Source organism: Somniosus microcephalus, unplaced genomic scaffold (genome assembly GCF_052327205.1).
Source record: "Somniosus microcephalus isolate GS21.2 unplaced genomic scaffold, FLI_Smic_1.0 unresolved_chr4, whole genome shotgun sequence".
Classification (NCBI taxonomy): domain Eukaryota; kingdom Metazoa; phylum Chordata; class Chondrichthyes; order Squaliformes; family Somniosidae; genus Somniosus; species Somniosus microcephalus.
In genome coordinates, this window is record NW_028225182.1 from 45070553 (window position 1) to 45091013 (window position 20461).

The following is a 20461-nucleotide window of genomic DNA, read 5'->3' on the forward strand; positions in this document are numbered from 1 at the left end:
GAAACTGTGTGCCCCCTGTCCTAACTCGCACCAAGTCCCGCTCACCCATCACCCCCTGTGCTCGCTGACCTACATTAGCTCCCGGTCCAGCAGCGCCTCGATTTTAAAATTCTCATCAGTGTTTACAAATCCCTCAAATGGCCTCGCCCCTTCCTGCCTCTGTAACCTCCTCCAGCCCCACAACCCCCTGAGATCTCTGCACTCCTCCAATTCTGGCCTCTGTCGCACGTCTGATTTCCATCGCTCCACCATTGGCGGCCGTGCCTTCTGCTGGCTGGGCCCTCAGCTCTGGGATTCCCTCCCTAAACCTCTGCGCCCCTCTCTCCTCCTAAGCCGCTCCTTAAAACATACATCTTTGACCAAGCTTTTGGTTACCTGTCCCAACATCTCCTTATGTGGCCTGGTGTCAAACTTTGTTTGATAATCGCTCCCATGAAGCGCCTTGGGACATTTCAGCAGATTAGAGGCGCTATATAAATGAAGGTTGTTGCTGTTGTTGTTGCATCCATTGGTGATGTAACATCTAAGGTCCTTGAGGAGGGCAGCCATGTTTTATATCGAACTCTGAATGGTTTATTTTCAATTAAATCCAAGTGGTTGAGTATGACAATTCCAAAATATTCTCGTTTTGCATTCCAGTTGTCCATATCTTCTCATAACAGGAAATGCAGATGATGGTGACGTGGACAGAGAGAAACAACAGCTTACGGAATGCTCATTCACTGCAATGGTAACATTGACTCGTACCTTTTTCCCCCCAGTTCTCCCCCCCCCCCCCCCCCCCCCGTCTCTTAAAGCGCACCCAATTAAGACCAGTGACACTTGGCTGGAGGGGGATTACTTTTTGTTCTGCGGGCCTGGACGATGATGGCAAGGCCTTATTTATTGCTCACTTTCAGCCACCATCAGAAGCTGGTGATGGGTCTTGTTCTTCAACTGCAGAAGCCCTTGTGGTGACAATGCTCCCCCGCCGATGGTGTTAGGTAGGGAATTACAGGAATTTAACCCAATCATAAAGAAGGAACGATGCTATGTGTCCAAGTACACAGATCACAGAAAGTTAACACGCTGATACAGCAAGCAATTAGGAAGGCAAATGTCATGTTAGCCTTTATTGCAAGGGGGTTGGAATATAAGAGTGAGGAAACATAGAAACATAGAAGATAGGAACAGGTGTCGGCTATTCGGCCCCTCGAACCTGCTCCGCCATTTAATGCGATCATGGTTGATCATCCAAATTCAGTACCCTGTCCCTGCTTTCTCCCCATATCCCTTGATCCCTTTAGCCTTAAGAAATATATTTAATTCCTTCTTGAATATATTTAATGAATTGGCCTCTACTGCCTTCTGTGGTAGAGAATTCCACAGGTTCACCACTCTCTGGGTGAAGAAATTCCTCCTCATCTCTGTCCTAAATGGCTTACCCCTTATCCTTAGACTGTGACCCCTGGTTCTGGACTCCCCGACCATCGGGAACATCCTTCCTGCTTGCTACAATTATACAGGGCCTTGGTGAGACCACACCTGGAATACTTTGCATAGTTTTGGTCTCCTTGCCCAAGGAAGAATATACTTGCCTTACAGGGGTTGCAACAAAGGCTCACTAGACTGATTCCTGGGATGAAAGGGTTGTCCTATGAGGAGAGAGTGAGTAGAATGGGCCTATACTCTCTGGAGTTTAGAAGAAAGATAGGTGAACTCATTAAAATGTGTAAAAGATTGACAGGGTAGATGCTGAGAGGTTGTTTCCCCTGGCTGGAGAGTCTAGAACTAGGGTTCATAGTCCCAGGATAAGGGGTCGGCCATTTAGACTGAGATGAGGAGAAATTTCTTCACTCAGAGGGTGGTGAATTTTTGGAATTCTCTACCCCAGAGGGCTGTGGATGCTCAGCCGTTGAGTGTATTCAAGGCAGGGATTGTTAGATTTTTGGACTCTAGGGGAATCAAGGGGAATGGGGATAGGACGGGAAAGTGGAGTTGAGGTAGAAGATCAGCCATGATCTGACTGAATGGCATAGCAGGCTGGAGGGGTTGTATGGCCTCCTCCTGCTCCTATTTCTTATGTTCTATGTGATAAGCCTTGACACGCAGCACTGTCTGATGCTCTCCTGAGGCCTTTATCATGTTGTCCTGAAGTGTGATCGAGTCAAGATTCATTGAGCTCTTTGTGATGAGAATCTTTGTTTTAATAGGCTGGTGAAGCCAGGACGAGCGAAGATTCTGTTGGTGGAGGTAAGGTTATCAATCAACAGTAATAACAAGTTCAACTTCCTGAGCCACTGGTGTTTTTTTCTCAAGTCAAGCTTTCAAATTAAGAATGGCCTCATCCTTCTTCATGATGTCTGCGCTCCTCTAATTCTGGCCTCTTGAGCATCCCTGATTTTAATCGCTCCACCATTGGTGGCCGTGCCTTCAGCTGCCTAGGCCCCAAACTCTGGAATTCCCTCCCTAAACCTCTCTACCTCTCTCTCCTCCTTTAAGACGCTCCTTAAACCCTACCTCTTTAACCAAGCTTTTGGTCACCTGTCCTAAAATCGCCTTAGAATCATAGGCCGCGATTTTATCACCATTGAGAGGGCGGGTTTGGAGGCGGGTCAAAGGTTAAAATCGTTTTGCTTGACGGCGGGGTCCGATCCTGCCATCAATCCGCCTCCAAACAATTTTCCCAAGTGTTGGGTCCCTGATTTGCACATGGACCCGACACCTAACGGCGGGAAGAGGATTAAAGCCACTTACCTGCCTGTTAACAGGTACTTGATAGTTGTTAACAGGCTCTTTTTTAATTTTGCCACATCTGCCTCGGGCTCCCAACATCCGGACACCACGCCAGGTAAGTGTGGCGTGTTGTGAGTCTGCTGTAATGTTTCTGATTGATGACAGCTGGAGAAGTGGTGTGAAGGATTCAATGTTGCACTGGTGAGTCTCAGAGATAAGGAAATGGTGGGGAAATCATTTTTAATGCATTTACACATTTCTTTAGGTAACAAGTTTTGAAAACGATGTCCAGTGCCACCTCATTGGGAGAACCTCTCTCACCAGTGACAGATCGCTCCTGTCACCTCACCTGCAGCTGCCATCTATTCCAGCCTATGGAGGGAGTCACCGGAGAGCCTGGGTGCAAGAGCTCACCTTTGTACAGTGATTGTCAGTGTTTGCAGCGCCTCAATGCTGTCGAACACTGAGAAATCAGCTGTCAAAAAAAATTGAGCGTGGTCCCTTTAAGAAAACCGGCAGATGGCGCGTCATCAACTGACGTCATCTGACCAGCTTCCTCTCAATTGGCCGGCAAGCCCGCAGGGCGGGCTTAACAAGGTCAATTAGCGTAAAATCACGTCTGTGGGCCGAATGCAGTTGGGGGCGGGACTGGAAGCCGGAAACCAACTGACCCGCTCCCGACCCAAATCCATTGACAAAATCGCGGCCTCAGAATCGTCCAATGATTACAGCACGGAAAGAGGCCATTCGGCCCGTCGAGCCCGTACCGGCTCTCCGCAAGAGCAGTTGCTCTAATCCCACTCCCCTGCCCTTTCCCCGTAGCCCTGCAAACTTTTTTCCCCTCAGATACTTATCCAACTCCCTTTTGAAAGCTGTGATTGAGTCAAGAGCAGGGGGGTTATGCTTCAACTGTATAAAACACTAGTTAGGCCTCAGCTAGAATACTGCGCGCAGTTCTCGTCACCACATTACAGGAAGGATGTGATTGCACTAGAGAGGGTACAGAGGAGATTTACAAGGATGTTGCCGGGAGTGGAGAATCTTAGCTATGAGGAAAGACTGGATAGGCTGGGTCTGTTTTCCTTGGAACAGAGGAGGCTGAGGGGAGACCTGATTGAGGTGTTTAAAATTATGAGGGGCATAGATAAAGTGGATAGAAAGGACCTATTTCCCTTAGCAGAGGGGTCAAAAACCAGGGGGCACAGATTTAAAGTAATTGGGGGAAGGTTTAGAGGGGATTTGAGGGGAAATTTCTTCACCCAGAGTGTTGTGGGGGTCTGGAACCCACTGCCTGAAAGGGTGGTAGAGGCAGGAGCCCTAACCACATTAAAAAAGTTATTGGATGTGCCCTTGGGATGCTCTAACCTGCAGGGTTACAGACCAAGAGCTGGGAAGTGGGATTAGGCTGGATAGCGCTTTGTTGGCCGGCGCGGACACGATGGGCCGCAATGGCCTCCTTCCGTGCTGTAACTTTCTATGATTCTATGAGTCTGCCTCCACCACCCTCTCAGGCAGTGCATTCCAGATCCTAACCACTCGCTGAGTAAAAAAGTTTTTCCTCATGTTGCCTTTGGTTCTTCTGCCAGTCACCTTAAATCAGTGTCCTGTGGTTCTTGACCCTTCTGCCAATGGTAACAGTTTCTCTCTATCGACTCTGTCGAGGCCCCTCATGATTTTGAACACTTCTATCAAATCTCCTCTCAACCTTCCCTGCTCCAAGGAGAACAACCCCAGCACCTCCAGTCTATCCAAGTAATTGAAGTCCCTCATTCCTGGAATCATTCTCATGAATCTTTTCTGCACCCTTTCTAAAGCATTCACATCCTTCCTAAAATGTGGTGCCCAGAATTGGACACAATACTCCAGTTGAGGTCGAACCAGTGTTTTCTACAGATTCATCATAATTTCCACGCTTTTGTACTCTATACCTCTATTCATGAAGCCTAGGATCCTGTAAGCTTTTTTAACCGCTTTCTCAACCTTCCCTGCCACCTTCAATGATTTGTGCACATATACCCCCATGGTTTCTCTGTTCATGCACCCCCTTTAGGATTGTACGCTTTAGTTCATATTTATAACCGCAGCAGGTGGTTAAGAAGGCAAATGGTATGTTGGCCTTTGTAGCGAGAGGGTTCGAGTACAGGAACAAGGATGTCTTGCTGCAGTTGTATAGGGCCTTGGTGAGACCACACCTTGAGTATTGTGTGCAGTTTTGGTCGCCTTATCTGAGGAAGGATGTTCTTGCCATGGAGGGAGTGCAGCGAAGATTCACCAGAGTGATACCTGGGATGGCAAGAATGACGTATGAGGAGAGATTGGGCCGATTGGGCTTATATTCGCTGGAATTTAGAAGAATGAGAGGGGATCTCATTGAAACTTATAAAATGCTAACAGGACTAGACAGACTAGATGCAGGAAGGATCTTCCCGATGGCGGGGGAGTCCAGAACCAGGAGTCACAGTCTAAAGATAAGGGGTAGGCCATTTAGGACAGAGATGAGGAGGAATTTCTTCACCCAGAGAGTGGTGAACCTGTGGAATTCTCTACCACAGAAGGCAGTTGAAGCCAATTCATTAATATATTCTAGAAGGAGTTAGATATATTTCTTAATGCTAAAGGGATCAAGGGATATGGGGAGAAAGCAGGGACAGGGTACTGAATTTGGATGATCAGCCATGATCTCATTGAATTGCGGAGCAGGCTCGAGGGGCCGAATGGCCGACTCCTGCTCCTATCTTCTATGTTTCTATGTTTCTTCTCTTCATTCTTTCGACCAAAATGTGGCTTATGTGGCTGGGTGTTGAATTTTGTTTGCTATTGCTCCTGTGAAGCACCTTTCCATGTTTTACTACATTAAAGGTGCTATATAACAGCACATTGTTGTTGATGCATCTGTCTGAATCACAGTCACTCTCCTTCAAAGGAATTAATTTAGGTTAATCACAGTTCTACGTTGATGGGGTAGTGATCAAGTGCTTTATAAACGTCGGTCCTTTCGTGTGCTCATTTTCGAAGCTTCTCCCCTTATTGAACCATTAATCATTGTAAACAATTTGCCTGGAACGATTCATACTAAATTGGCGGGCAGGAAAAGATGAGCTGCTCCATCAAGCCTGCCCTACACCATGATGGCCGGAGCATCCTGTCTGAAGACTTCTTCCCTCCCTCCTGCCTACCACCCACCCACAGCCACGTAATCTCCTGGGAGAGGCAGAGGAAAAAAATCCAGGGCCAATAACGGGAAAAAATATTCTGGGAAATTCCCCTGCAGTCCCCTCAGGCAATCAAAACCAGTCCAGGAGATCATGTGGACCGATCAAACCCTTTTATCATCTTGAAACCTTCAATAATGTCACCTCCTCCTCTCCGGTTAGAAACATAGGAAAATAGGAGCAGGCCATTCGGCCCTTCAAGCCTGCTCCGCCATTCAATATGATCATGGCTGATCCTCTATCTCAATACCATATTCCCGTTCTCTCCCCATACCCCTTGATGCCTTTTGTGTCTAGAAATCGATCGATCTCCTTCTTAAATATATTCAGTGACTTGGCCTCCACAGCCTTCTGTGGTAGAGAATTCCACAGGTTCACCATCCTCTGAGTGAAGACATTTCTCCTCATCTCAGTCCTAAATGTCCTACCCCGTATCCTGAGACTGTGACCCCTCGTTCTCGACCCCCCCAGCCAGGGGAAACATCCTCCCTGCATCCAGTCTGTTAAGCCCTGTCAGAATTTTATACGTTTCAATGCGATCCCCTCTCATTCTTCTAAACTCTAGTGAATTCAGGCCTAGTCAACCCAATCTCTCCTCATACGACAGTCCTGCCATCCCAGGAATCAGTCTGGTGAACCTTCGCTGCACTCCCTCTATGGCAAGTATATCCTTTCTTTGGTAAGGAGACCAAAACTGCACACAGTGCTCCAGGTGTGGTCTCACCAAGGCCCTGTATAACTGTAGTAAGACACCCTTGCTCCTGTTATCTAAATAAAGCAAGTCCAAAGTCCATATTACTCCATATTGCCTACATTGCAACTGTGACTACCCTTCAAAAGTACTTCATTGGCTGTAAAGTGCTGTGGGACATCCTGAGGTCATGAAAGGCACTATATAAATGCAAGTCTTTCTTTTCATATGAATTCCTTGTAATTCAATGTGTTGCATTTCAGTTCCCCATGGACTCTCCAAAGATAATATTTGTTTTTTTTTTGCAGAGATGTCATCTAACGAGAATAACTGGATACAGACAGCGAAAGGAATGAGTAGATATTTACGGAAACTCTACGGCTCTTCCACGTTCAGCAAAGTCTCCTTCGGCGAGAGCGTGTCCATCGACCTTCGATTGGTCTACGCAGAGCTTCACCTGGTCTTGAAGAACATCAAGGACCAAGCGCTGCAGCGGGTCGCGTTGGCGGAACTGCTCCGCGGCCTCGGCCGCGTGACGGTCGTGGAGGGCGAGGTCGGCAGTGGCAAGTCGGCTCTCTTGAGGAAGGTGGCAATCCTGTGGGCGTCGGGGCTCTGCCCAGTCCTGGACAGGTTTAAGCTGGTCCTTCACCTATCGCTGCGCTCCGTCAGGAGAGGCCAGGGTGTGGCCGATGCGATCAAGCATCAGCTGTTGGCTCCAGGCTTCATGTTGAGTGACAGCTCCTTTAAAGAGGTCATCTATCGCTTGGGCAACCAGGCACTGATCTTGTTGGACGATTATGGCGAGGCTGACTCTGAGGTGCCCTTGTTCATTGAAGAGGAGTTGATCCACAAGAACCATTTGAGCAACGTCGCTATTGTCCTGGGGCTCAGAACAAACAGGACTGCGAGTGTCAGGCAGTTTGCCCATGCCATCATATCCATCGAAGAGTTCCCACTGTACAGCTCAATTGACATGCTGAAGACACTGTTCGCACATGACATACCCCGCCTCCGGAAACTCGTTTACCAACTCGGCTGGTCTGACACGTTGAAAGGCGTCTTGAAAACCCCGCTTTTCGCCCTCGCCGTTTGCCGAATGTGGGTCCAGTTCCCCCAGGAAGATTCATTCAACTGCCTGGCTATATTTAAAGCCTTCCTGGGCTACAATGTGCAGAAGCACCGCCAAGCGGGGAAGTGGGAGGCGGCCGTGTCCTCTTGCGGCCAGCTCGCCTTGACGGGGGTTTTTGAATCGCGCTTTGAGTTCGTGGACGAAGAGCTGTCTCAAGCTGGGGTCGATGCGGAGGACGCCCTGCGGTTGGGGTTGCTCAGCAAGTTCACTGCTCAAAGGCTGAAGCCAGTCTACAGGTTCTTCCACCCCTCCTACCAGGAGTACTTAGCAGGGAGGCGGCTGAGTGAGCTGATGGCATCGGATGTCTCCGAGCTGCAGGACAAGGGGCTTGACTACCTCGGCCGCATGGACACATTCCTCAAGGTCTTCACCCGCTATTACTTTTTCTTGCGCTACGCCGCTGGCTCATCGGCCACAGCGGCATCACACATCGTTTCGCACTTGCTCGACATGACCCAGAGGGCATCGTCGTTCGATAGCCAGGCCGACGGCAGCGGCTATCTGCAACTCCACCCTGAATTCACGATGACCGAGCACTACTTCGTCCAGCTCTCCCAGGAGCTGAGCCCCGAAGAATTCTGCGAGCAGGTGAACGAAAGAGTGCTGGAGTTGGCTTTGCAGTGTGCCGCCGATAGCCAGGCGAGAGCTGAGATTGCACCGTTGCTCTTGAAGTTTCTGCGAGGGAAACCTTTAGCCTTTGAAACATCCGCGGTGTTGCAACGCAACATGTTTACCTTTATCACAGTGTACCCGGAGACCTTGAGCCTGGTGAGCCACCTTGAGCTCTTAATAGCTGGGAAGAAGAACATGACCACGGTGAGTTATTCCGAAATGGCAGAGTGCATGGGTAACTTTGGGGCGCCAAATGTGGAGGAAGACTATGTGGCTGCATTCCAATCATTGAGCACGTCAATGGAGAAGACCCAAGAACAACAGGAAGAGATCAACAACTTCTCCTGCCTGATCAGCAAGCACATTTCATCTTCTTTCATGCTACCCTTCGTTTTATTACCCGAACGCTACTCGACCCCGAAGCTCAAACTCAAGGTCAGCCAGATTGACACCTTGCAGGAAGGCGACTTGAAGAGTCTGTCGACGCTGTGCGCGCTTTCTGAACACATCGAGCTCACTCTTCGGGACAGTCGCGGTGTCCTCGGAGAGATGGCGCCAGTTGTCGAGTTGCACAGGGAACGATTCAAGGCATTGACGGTACATAAAAACGGGTTGAGCGCAGAGGAACAGGCTCTGGTCAGTTCAATGTGCATGCTGGAATCTCTGGAGCTGTCTATCAACGATGGTCAATGTCCAGGTATGGAGTAGAAGATAAGAGCAGGAGTAGGCCATTCGGCCCCTCAAACCTGCTTCGCCATTCAACGAGATCATGGCTTCATCCAAATTCAGTACCCTGTCCCTGCCTTCTCCCCATACCCCTTGATACTTTTAGCCTTAAGAAATATATCCAACTCCTTCTTGAATATATTTAATGAATTGGCCTCTACTGCCTTCTGTGGTAGAGAATTCCACAGGTTCACCACTCTCTGGGTGAAGAAATTCCTCCTCATCTCAGTCCTAAATGGCTTACCCCTTATCCTTAGACTGTGACCCCTCGTTCTGGACTCCCCGACCATCGGGAACATCCTTCCTGCATCTAGTCTGTCCAGTCCTGTCAGAATTTTATAGGTTTCGATGAGATCCCCTCTCATTCTTCTAAACTCCAGCGAGTATAAGCCCAATCGACCCAATCTCTCCTCATACGTCATTCCTGCCATCCCAGGTATCAGCCTGGTGAATCTTCGCTGAACTCCCTCCATGGCAAGAACATCCTTCCTCAGATAAGGCGACCAAAACTGCACACAATACTCCAGGTGTGGTCTCACCAAGGCCCTGTACAACTGCAGCAAGACATCCTTGCTCCTGTACTCGAATCCTCTCGCTACGAAGGCCAACATATCATTTGCCTTCTTAACCGCCTGCTGCACCTGCATGCTTACCTTCAGCGACTGGTGCACAAGGACACCCAGGTCTCGTTGCACTTCCCCTTACTATGTCTTTTTTGAAACTTTAGTTAACTCCCTTGTTGCAGTAACCATCACATTTCCACCGAACATAGCTTGGTCCACTAGCCATTTGATGATTCTTGTTTAAGGAACTTTGTTCCCCATCTAAAGTCCCTGCTGTCCTTTGTTGATGTACAGAGGGACCTGGGTGTCCTTGTACACCAGTCACTGAAAGCAAACATGCAGGTGCAGCAAGCAGTTAGGAAGGCAAATGGTATGTTGGCCTTCATTGCAAGAGGATTTGAGTACAGGAGCAAGGATGTGTTACTACTGTTATACAGGGCCTTGGTGAGACCACACCTGGAGTATTGTGTGCAGTTTTGGTCTCCTTACCTAAGAAAGGTTATACTTGCCATAGAGGGAGTACAACGAAGGTTCACCAGACTGATTCCTGGGATGGCAGGCCTGTCGTATGAGGAGAGATTGGGTCGACTAGGCCTGTATTCACTCGAGTTTAGAAGAATGAGAGGGGATCTCGTGGAAACATATAACATTCTGACAGAGCTAGACAGACTGGATGCAGGGAGGATGTTTCCCCTGGCTGGGGGGGCCGAGAACGAGGGGTCACAGTCTCAGGATACGGGGTAGGACATTTAGGACTGAGATGAGGAGAAATGTCTTCACTCAGAGGGAGGTGAACCTGTGGAATTCTCTACGACAGAAGGCTGTGGAGGCCAAGTCACTGAATATATTTAAGAAGGAGATCGCTAGATTTCTAGACACAAAAGGCATCAAGGGGTACGGGGAGAGAGCGGGAATATGGCATTGAGATAGAGGATCAGCCATGATCACATTGAATGGTGGAGCAGGCTCGAAGGGCCGAATGGCCGACTCCTGCTCCTATTTTTCTATGATTCCTCTATGTTTTTGTGTCCCAGAAAGGGCCCACTTGCCCTTCTTTTCATGCTGAACTTTCATAGTGTGGAAGATGCCTGAATTGTAACAGGAATAAATATTCTTCTGAGAGGTATTTTTATTCTTGTCCAAGTGACTGTTAACTTTCTCCCTCATTTTCATTTCCAAACGCTTCCCCATGACCGAGGTTAAATTGGAATCAAAGATTGGCAGGCCAAACTGTTGTCAAACTATGGGCTGCCTTTAAAGAGGAGATGGTTCGGGTAGAGTCGCGGTACACTCCCACGACTGGGAAAGGTAGGGCAACTGAAGCCAGAGCTCCCTAGATGACGGAAGAGAGTAAGATGGTGTGTATGACAGATGTCAAGTTGAGAATACAAGTGAGAATCAGGCTGAATATAGAAAGTTCAGAGGGGAAGTGAAAAAGAAAATAAGAGGGACAAAGAGAGAGTATGAGAATAGATTGGCAGCTCAAATAAAAGGGAATTCAGAAGTCTTCTATAGGCATATAAATATTAAATGGGTAGGAAGAGGAGGAGTGGGACTGATTAGGGACCAAAAAGGAGACCTACGCACAGAGGCAGAGGGCATGGCTGAGGTACTACAGGAAACTTTCGTTTCACCAGAGGTTAAATGTCCAGAAAGGTCTATCTACCGGCAAAATTCAGGAGCCGTTTCCTGTTAGTTTTTTTACTTCTCGTTGCTTTTTTTTTTCCCCAGTCAGGCTCTGCAAGGTCTAGCTGAAGCTGTTGCTTAGCTACAGAGACGCTTTTAAGCTGCGGCCGACTGTTTTGAAGCTGTTGCTAAGCAACAGGGTTTGTTGCTTCACACGGAGCTCAAACGCTCCGTATGTTTTAACATTAGCGCTGGTTTCTACGGCAGTTTTGATGGGACAGCACCAGCTTGGTCCCGTCAGTGCCGGATAGCAGAAAGTTTCCTGTAAATGAGTACTTTGCATCTGTCTTCACCAAGGGAGAAGATGCTGCCAAAGTCATAATGAAAGAGGAGGTAGTGGAGATACTGGATGAGATAAAAATTAATAAAGAGGAGGTATGAGAAAGGCTGTGTGAAATTAAAGTAGATAAAGTCACCACGACTGGATGGGATCCACCCTAGGATGCTGAGGGAGTTTAAGGAGGAAATTGCAGAGGTACTGGCCATCATCTTCCAATCCTCCTTCGATACGGGACTGGAGAATTGCAAATGTTACACCCTTGTTCATAAAAGGGTGTTGTAGGAATCGACGTATTCCTAACAAATAACTGAGATCGACGAATAACGGAGATTGCCTCAGGAGAACAAGTAAACAGGTCTTTAATGTAGGAATTAACGAATTCAAACAACTTGCTGAGATCGACACAGGAGAGCCATGAAACAGGTCTTTACTCAACGGAGATGCCACGAGGACTGCCTGGACAGTCCCGTGGCTTGCGATGTGACGTCATCGCGTTTGCTCGCGTGTGGGTAGTCACGTGATTTGCGACGTGACGTCATCGCGTTTGCCCGCGTTTTCCCACGCTCTTAAAGGGGCCATGCCCCGTACATGCAAAACTCTATATACAAAACCCAGTAATGCCTAACACAATGGTACGGGTTTAGGCTGGTGTAAGAACATCGTTAAAGGGAATTATATACAGTTAGAAAGATTAACTCAGTGGTACCGCCACAGTGTACGAATAAACCCAGCTTTACAGGAGCGTTATCAAACAAAATTTGACACTGAGCCACATAAGGCTCATAGGAGAGGTGACCAAGAATTTGGTCAAAGAGGTAGGTTTTAAGGAGCGTCTTACAGGAGGAGAGAGGTTCAGGGAGGGAATTCCAGAGCTTAGGGCCCAGGCAGCTGAAGGCACGGCCACCAATGGTGGAGCGATGGAAATCGAGGAGGCACAAGAGGGCAGGATTGGAGGAGCGCCGAGATCTCGGAGGGTTGCAGGGCTGGAGGAGGCTGCAGAGATAGAGAAGGGGGGCGAGGGCCATGGAGGGATTGGAAAGCAAGCATAAGAATTTTAAAATTCGAGGCGTTGCCGGACCGGGAGCCAATGTAGGTCAGCGAGCACAGGGGGGTGATGGGTGAACGGGACTTGGTGCGAGATAGGACACGGGTCAGCAGAGTTCTGGATGAGTTCCAGTTTACGAAGAGTGGAAAATGGCCAGGAGAGTAGGAAAAACCCTCGAGATGAATTTCCAAATGATCTGTGTGCCAGGTCATTTCTGTGGTGCGTGGTGGGTGTGTTTCCTTTTAATAATGAAGTAACAAGTGGAACCTTTTTTTCCATAGAGTACCTGCTCAGCTGTTTGGACAAGTTGGGTCACCTGAAAGAGCTGAAGATTGAGGTCAGACCTCCACGGAGGATCATCGACCAAATCCCCGAGGGCTTCGCAAACCTGCACAATATTGAAAAACTCGTTCTCTCTGAAATCAACTTAGTGGAAGATTCTTCAAAATTAGGTAATCACTATCCCAGCCCAGCTTTAGGATCTAGGCTAGCCACCTGATGCTCCTGATTATCTTAGAGGGACAAGTCAACCCTATGTAGTTTAGTGACTTATGGAGAATTGCTGTAAAGATTTTTGTTAATACAGGAAACTCTCGATTTACCGGCACCTAAATAACTGGAAATCTCTGTTAACCGGCAAAATTCAGGAGTAGGTTCAGGTAAGTTTTACTTCATATTAGTGGCCGTTCCTGGATCTGTGGCTGTGTAACCGGGGTTCCTGCACCTGTTGCTAAGCAACAGGGACGCCTGGATCTTGTGGCCCGGGTTCCTGCACCTGTTGCTAAGCAACAGGGATGCTTGGATCTTGTGGCCGGGGTTCCTGCACCTGTTGCTAAGCAACAGGGACGCTTGGATCTGTTGCTGTGTACCTTTTAACTATACCTCTCTGTAATCCGGACTTTTTGATAAACCGGCACCACGCTGGTCCCGTCGGTGCCGGATAAAAAAGAGTTTCCTGTACTTTTAGCCCCGGAAGGATATATTGGCCTTGGAGGGAGTGCAGCGTAGGTTTACCAGAATGATACCCGGACTCCAAGGGTTAAATTACGAGATGAGATTACACAAACTAGGATTGTATGCCCTAGAATTTAGAAGGTTAAGGGGTGATTTGATCAAAGTTTTCAAGATATTCAAAGGAACAGATAGGGTAGCTAGAGAGAAACTATTTCCGCTGGTTGGGGAGTCTAGGACTATGGGGCATAGCCTAAAAATTAGAGCCAGACCTTTCAGGAGTAAAATTAGGAAACACTTCTACACACAAAGGGTGGCAGAAGTTTGGAACTCTCTTCTGCAAACGGCAATTGATGCTAGATGAATTGTTAATTTTAAATCGGAGATTGATAGCTTTCTGTTAACTAAAGGTATTAAGGGATATGGACCAAAGGCGGGTAGATGGAGTTAGGTCGCAGATCAGCCATGATCTCATTGAATGGCGGAACAGGCTCGAGGGGCCGAATGGCCTCCTCCTGTTCCTATGTTCCCATGTTCCTAAAAAGAGTTTCAGGAATTAGCAGATCAATTAAACAGCGGGAACATAGGAACAGGAGGAGGCCATTCAGCCTCTTGAGCTTGTTCCGCCAGTCAGTTACATCATGGCTGATCTGCACCTTAACTCCATTTACCTGCCTTGGTTCTGTAACCCTTGACCCCCCAGCCCCAACAGCTTCTTGAGGGTGAACAGAACTCGAAGAAGAGATTTGGATCTAGTATTGGAGATAAATTGGCTGAGGCAGTGACCATTGCATCTTTGAAGATAAAAATGGCTAAATATTTGAAATGGGGCAGCGGAATTAGTTTTGGGTTGCTCCAGCAAAGGGCCAGCACAGACGATGGGCCAAGTGGACAGTTTCTATACGTTAATCTTCCGTGGCTTTATGCTTTTATGGTAGGATTGAGTGGGGTTTAAACTGGAAACCGTGTCAGCTGTGGCTCAGTGGGTAGCACACTCGCCTCTGAGTCAGAAGGTTTGTGGGTTCAAGTCCCACTCCAGGGACTTGAGCACATAAATCTAAGCTGAAACTCCAGTGCAGTACTGAGGGAGCGCTGCACTGTCAGAGGGGCAGTACTGAGGGAGCGCCGCACAGTCAGAGGGGCAGTATGGAGGGAGCACCGCACTGTCGGAGGGGCAGTACTGAGGGAGCGCTGCACTGTCGGGGGGGCAGTACTGAGGGAGCGCTGCACTGTCGGGGGGGCAGTACTGAGGGAGCGCTGCACTGTCGGGGGGGGCAGTACTGAGGGAGCACCGCACTGTCGGAGAGGCAGTACTGAGGGAGCGCCGCACAGTCAGAGGGGCAGTACGGAGGGAGCACCGCACTGTCGGAGGGGCAGTACAGAGGGATCACCGCACTGTCGGAGGGGCAGTACTGAGGGAGCGCCGCACTGTCGGTGGGGCAGTACTGATGGAGCGCCGCACTGTCGGAGGGTAGTACTGAGGGAGCGCCGCACTGTCGGAGGGGCAGTACTGAGGGAGTGCTGCACTGTCGGAGGGGCAGTACTAAGGGAGTGCTACACTGTCGGAGGTGCCGTACTAAGGGAGTGTTACACTGTCGGAGGTGCCATCTTTCAGATGAGACATTAAGCCGAGGCCCCCGTCTGCTCTCTCAGGTGGACGTAAAAGATCCCATGACACTATTTTGAAGAAGAGCAGCGGAGTTCTCCCCGGGTGTCCTGGGGCCAATATTTATCCCTCAACCAACATAACAAAAACAGACGATCTGGTCATTATCACATTGCTGTTTGTGGGAGCTTGCTGTGTGCAAATTGGTTGCCGCGTTTCCTACATTACAACAGTGACTCCCCTTCAAAAAGTACTTCATTGGCTGTAAAGTGCTTTGAGATGTCCTGAGGTCGTGAAAGGCACTATATAAATGCAAGTCTTTCCTTTTTTCATGGAAGATGAAGGAATGGTGGAGATATGACATGAGTACTTTCTGTTGGTTTTAACATGGGAATATATACGAATCTTTAAAAGTGAGAGGATCGGTTAATGAAAGTGTAGAAACAATATCTGGAATCTTAGGTTTTATAAATGGGGGGATAGATTGCCTAGCAAAGAGGTAAGGCCTCGGGCAGAATATTGAGCCCAGTTTTGGGTTCGGGTTAAGGTTTAGGGTAGAGTTAATGGTTAGGGTTTAGGGTTAAAGTTGGCGTTTAGTGTTAGTGGTTAGATGTTAGTGTTAGGGATTAGTTTTAGGCTTAGGTGTTCGGGTGTTAAGGTTGGAGATAGTGCTCAGGTTGGGGGGTGCGGGCAGGGGAGTGGTTGTCCCCTCTTATGTCCGTATTCTCATTTCTCGAGTCTTTGTGTTTTGCCCACTTTTGTTTGGCTCACGTTTTCTAGGGTTAGCATAAGGGATTAGGTTTGGGGTTAGGGTAAGTGGTTAGATGTTAGGGTTAGGGATTAGGTTTAGAGTTAGGCTTGGGTGTTACGGTGTTAGGGTTAGAACATAAGAACATAAAAATTAGGAGCAGGAGTCGGCCATACGGCCTCTCAAGCCTGCTCATGGCTGATCTTTGACCTCAACTCCACTTTCCTGCCCGATCCCCATATCCCTTGATTCCCCTAGAGTTCAAAAATCTATCGATCTCAGTCTTGAATATACTCAACGACTGAGCATTCACAGCCCTCTGGGGTAGAGAATTCCAAAGACTCACAACCCTCTGAGTGAAGAAATTTCTTCTCATCTCAGTCCTAAATGGTTGACTCCTTAGGGTTAGATGTTGTGGTGTTAAGGTTAGTGTTAGGTATTTTGGTGTTAGGGTTAGGTGTTGTGGTTTTAGGGGTAGGGTTAGGGTTAGGGGTAGGTGTTGTGTTAGGGTTAGTTTAGGGTTTGGGTTAGTGTAGGGTTAGGGTTTGGGTTAGGGGTAGGGTTAGAGTTAGGGGTAGGGTTAGAGGTAGGGTGGGGTAGGGTGGGTTAGGGTTCGGGGTAGGGGTAGGGTTAGGGGTAGGTGTTTTGGGGTTAGGGGTAGGTGTTGTGGTGTTAGGGTTTGGGTTAGGGTTTGGGTTAGTTTAGGGTTAGGGGTAGGGTTAGGGGTAGGTGTTTTGGTGTTAGGGGTAGGTGTTTTGGTGTTAGGGTTAGGTGTTGTGGTGTTGGGGTTAGTGTTAGGTGTTGTGGGGTTAGGGTGGGTTAGGGTTAGGTGTAGGTGTTGTGGTGTTGGGGTTAGTGTAGGGTTAGGGTTAGGGTTAGGGGTAGGTGTTGTGGTGTTGGGGTTAGGGTTTGGGTTAGGGTTCGGGGTAGGTGTTGTGGTGTTAGGGTTAGGGTTTGGGTTAGGGTTAGGGGTAGGTGTTGTGGTGTTAGGGTTAGGGTTAGGGTTAGGGTTAGGGTTAGGGGTAGGTGTTGTGGTGTTTGGGTTAGGGTTTGGGTTAGGGGTAGGGTGGGTTAGGGGTAGGGTTAGGGTTAGGGTGGGTTAGGGGTAGGGTTAGGGGTAGGTGTTTTGGTGTTAGGGTTAGTGTTAGGGTTAGGTGTTGTGTTGGGGTTAGGGTTAGGTGTTGTGGTGTTGGGCTTAGGGTTAGGTGTTGTGGTGTTGGGGTTAGGGTTAGGGTTAGTTGTTGTGGGGTTAGGGTTAGGGTTGTGGTGTTGGGGTTAGGGTGGACGCTAGTGGCTTTAGTTAGAAACCATTTAATGTTTTTATATTAGTAACGACCCATTGTGAGCAGCAGAAACCATCATTGACAATGCGGTGGTCACTGGATGCGCCCATAGCGAAATGAATCAGATGGGGGGGAGTTCTCTAGTCCGAACTTAAAACGCCTTCCAAAAGTCCTTGTCTCTGGCTAATGCGAAAAATATTCTGCTTTCCAGCTCGGTTTCTTCGGAACTTTCCCAGCCTCCGAATCTTCCACCTGTCATGCAGCAGCTGCCCAGGGTTTGAGGAACTGATCAGCGCCCTGACAACATGCTCACACCTGGAAGAACTGGTACTGAGTGGTGTCCACCTGTCCCCGACGGAAATCTCCTCATTCGGTCAGTTACGCAGCAACAGAGAATGATTTACACAGATGTTATTTTACTTTTTTTTGACACATTCCGTCTGTTCTCTCCTGGACTGATTTTGGAGGCGGGGGTGGGGTGGGAGGTCAGATTCACAGGTTGGGCCTCCTAGTCATGTCAGGGCCCGAGCTATTCTTCATATGTGGCCCAGACAGTGTGTGTTGGCAATGTAATTGTGGACGACCCTTTAACCATCCAGTGGCAAACACACACACACAAACACACAGACACACAGACACTCACACTCATACACACTCACTCACACACACACACACACTCACTCATACACTCACTCACTCTCTCACTCACTCACTCAGAAATACACACACACTCATGCATGTACAAACACACATGCGCAGGCACACACAGACACACACGCACTGACACACCTGTGAACACACACACAAATACACACATATAAACATAGCATAGATGCATTTAAAGGGAAGCTAGATAAGCACATGAGGGAGAATGGAATAGAAGGATATGTTGATGGGGTGCGATGTAGTAGGGTGGGAGGAGGCTCGAGCGGGGCACAAACACCGGCATGGACCAGTTGGGATGAATGGCCTGTTTCTATGCCGTAAATTCGATGTAATTCTCAATAATAACTCTGGCTTATGCACCGTAAATCTTCTACTGATCATACCCCAACTTAACCTGACATTTTGGGCACTTGCCCTCGCTACATCAAAAGCTGTGGCCCAAACTGTCCCTCCCGATCCATCCCGCTGGCCTGTGTCGCTGCGCGTTACCCCGCTCTCTTTGCCTGATAATGGCACTGAACTCTCGGGCCTGCAGAACGTTCCCGTTCAATCCCCGTTGAACCTGCTTCCTCTGTCTTGCAGCTGCTTCCCTCAGTAAGTTCGAGCATCTCAAAATACTGGACGTTCCACGCCACGAGTTTTCTCACACGGAGCAATCCGAAGCTCTCGGTAAGTCGGTTAGCCTCTGCACGGTTCCGGTCATGCGACAAGCGAGCTGACGGAACCCAATCGGCAGGAATAATGGGGGTGATTTTAACCTTACTCGCCAGCTGGGAAAAAATGTGACGTTATCCACTTTGGTAGAAAAAACAGAAAGGCAGAGTATTTCCTAAATGGTGAAAGATTGGGGAATGCAGATGCTCAAAGGGACCTGGGTGTCCTTGTACGCAAGTCACTGAAAGTGAATGTGCAGGTGTAGCAAGCCATTAGGAAGGCAAATGGTATGCTGGCCTTCATTACAAGAGGATTTGAGTACAGGAGTAAAGAAGTCTTACTCCAATTATATAGGGCCCTGGTGAGACCACACCTGGAGTACTGTATTGTGTACAATTATGGTCTCCTTACCTAAGGAAGGATATACTTGTCATAGAGGGAGTGCAACGAAAGTTCACGAGATTGATTCCTGGGATGGCAGGACTGTCGTATGAGAAGAGATTGAGTAACCTAGGCCTGTATTCTCTTGAATTCAGAAGAATAAGAGGGGATCTCATTGAAGCATACAAAGTTATTACAGGGCTTGATAGGGTGGATGCTGGGAGAATGTTTCCCTTGGCTGGGGAGTCTAGAACCAATGGCCACAGCCTCAAGATAAAGGGTAGGCCATTCAAGACTGAGATGAGAAGAAATTTATTCACAGAGGGTGGTGAATCTTTGGAATTCTCTACCCCAGAGGGCTGTGGAGGCTCAGTCATTGGGTATATTCAAAACAGAAGTCGATAGATTTCTGACTAGTAAGGGCATCAAGGGATATGGCGATAGGGCCGGTGAATGGAGTTGAGGCAGAAGATCAGCCATGATCTCATTGAATGGCGGAGCAGGCTCGAGGGGCCGAATGGCTGACTCCTGCTCCTATTTCGTATGTTCTTATCCAGGGGATCGGGTGGAATGTGGGTTTAACTCCCCGCCCGACATTACTCTCCACTGATTTCAATGTAGAGTGAAATAGGGTGGGGTGTAAAACTAACACATGGGTTAAGTTGAAACTGCCCCCAGTACTTCAGTGAATGAGTGGTCTATCTATGGCACATGCTCCCTCGGGAGACAGTGGATGCAGTTTGTATTGATTCATTCAAATACAAATGAGATATATTTCTTTCAGAAAATAGCATTTTGGGATGCAGAAAAGGAAGGAAGAAAGAATGAGTCATAAGAACATAAGAAGTAGGAGCAGGAGTAGGCCATACGGCCCCTCGGGCCTGCTCCGCCATTCAATCGGATCATGGCTGATCCGAATCTAGACTCACGTCCACTTCCCTGCCCTCTCCCCGTAACCCCTAATTCCCTTATCTGCTAGGAAACTGTCTATCTCCATTTTAAATTTATTTAATGTTGCAGCTTCCACAGCTCTCTGGGGTAGCAAATTCCATAGATTTACTACCCTCTGAGTGAAGAAGTTTCTCCTCATCTCAGTTTTGAAAGGGCAGCCCCTTATTCTAAGATTATGCCCCCTAGTTCTAGTCTCACCCATCAGTGGAAACATCCTCACCGCATCCACCCGACCAAGCTCCCTCACAATCTTATATGTTTCGATAAGATCGCCTCTCACATTCCTAGAGCGCCTTTCACGACCTCAGGATGTCCCAAAGCGCTCTACAGCCAATGAAGTACTTTCGGAGTGTAGTCACTGTTGTAATGTAGGAAACGCGGCAGCCAATTTGCGCACAGCAAGATCCCACAAACAGCAATGTGATAATGACCAGATCATTTTTTTTTTAATGATGTTGATTGAGGGACAGATTTTGGCCCGGGACACAGTGGAGTACTCCCCCTGCTCTTCTTCGAAATAGCACCACGCGATCTTTTACGTCCACCTGGGAGAGCAGACGGG

At 48.4% G+C, this 20461-nt stretch overlaps 1 protein-coding gene across 2 annotated transcripts in view; it reads left to right on the plus strand.

Moving 5' to 3' along the window:
* LOC147090671 (baculoviral IAP repeat-containing protein 1-like) overlaps window positions 1-20461 on the plus strand; it is a 126691-nt gene that overhangs the window by 42107 nt on the left and 64123 nt on the right. For both annotated transcript variants that reach the window (XM_085977438.1, XM_085977439.1), the window contains 6 exons: window positions 640-730; window positions 2193-2232; window positions 6927-9056; window positions 12941-13111; window positions 17459-17620; window positions 18496-18582. In XM_085977438.1, coding sequence (XP_085833564.1) covers window positions 640-730; window positions 2193-2232; window positions 6927-9056; window positions 12941-13111; window positions 17459-17620; window positions 18496-18582 — 2681 coding nt within the window. The remainder of the gene's footprint in view (window positions 1-639; window positions 731-2192; window positions 2233-6926; window positions 9057-12940; window positions 13112-17458; window positions 17621-18495; window positions 18583-20461) is intronic.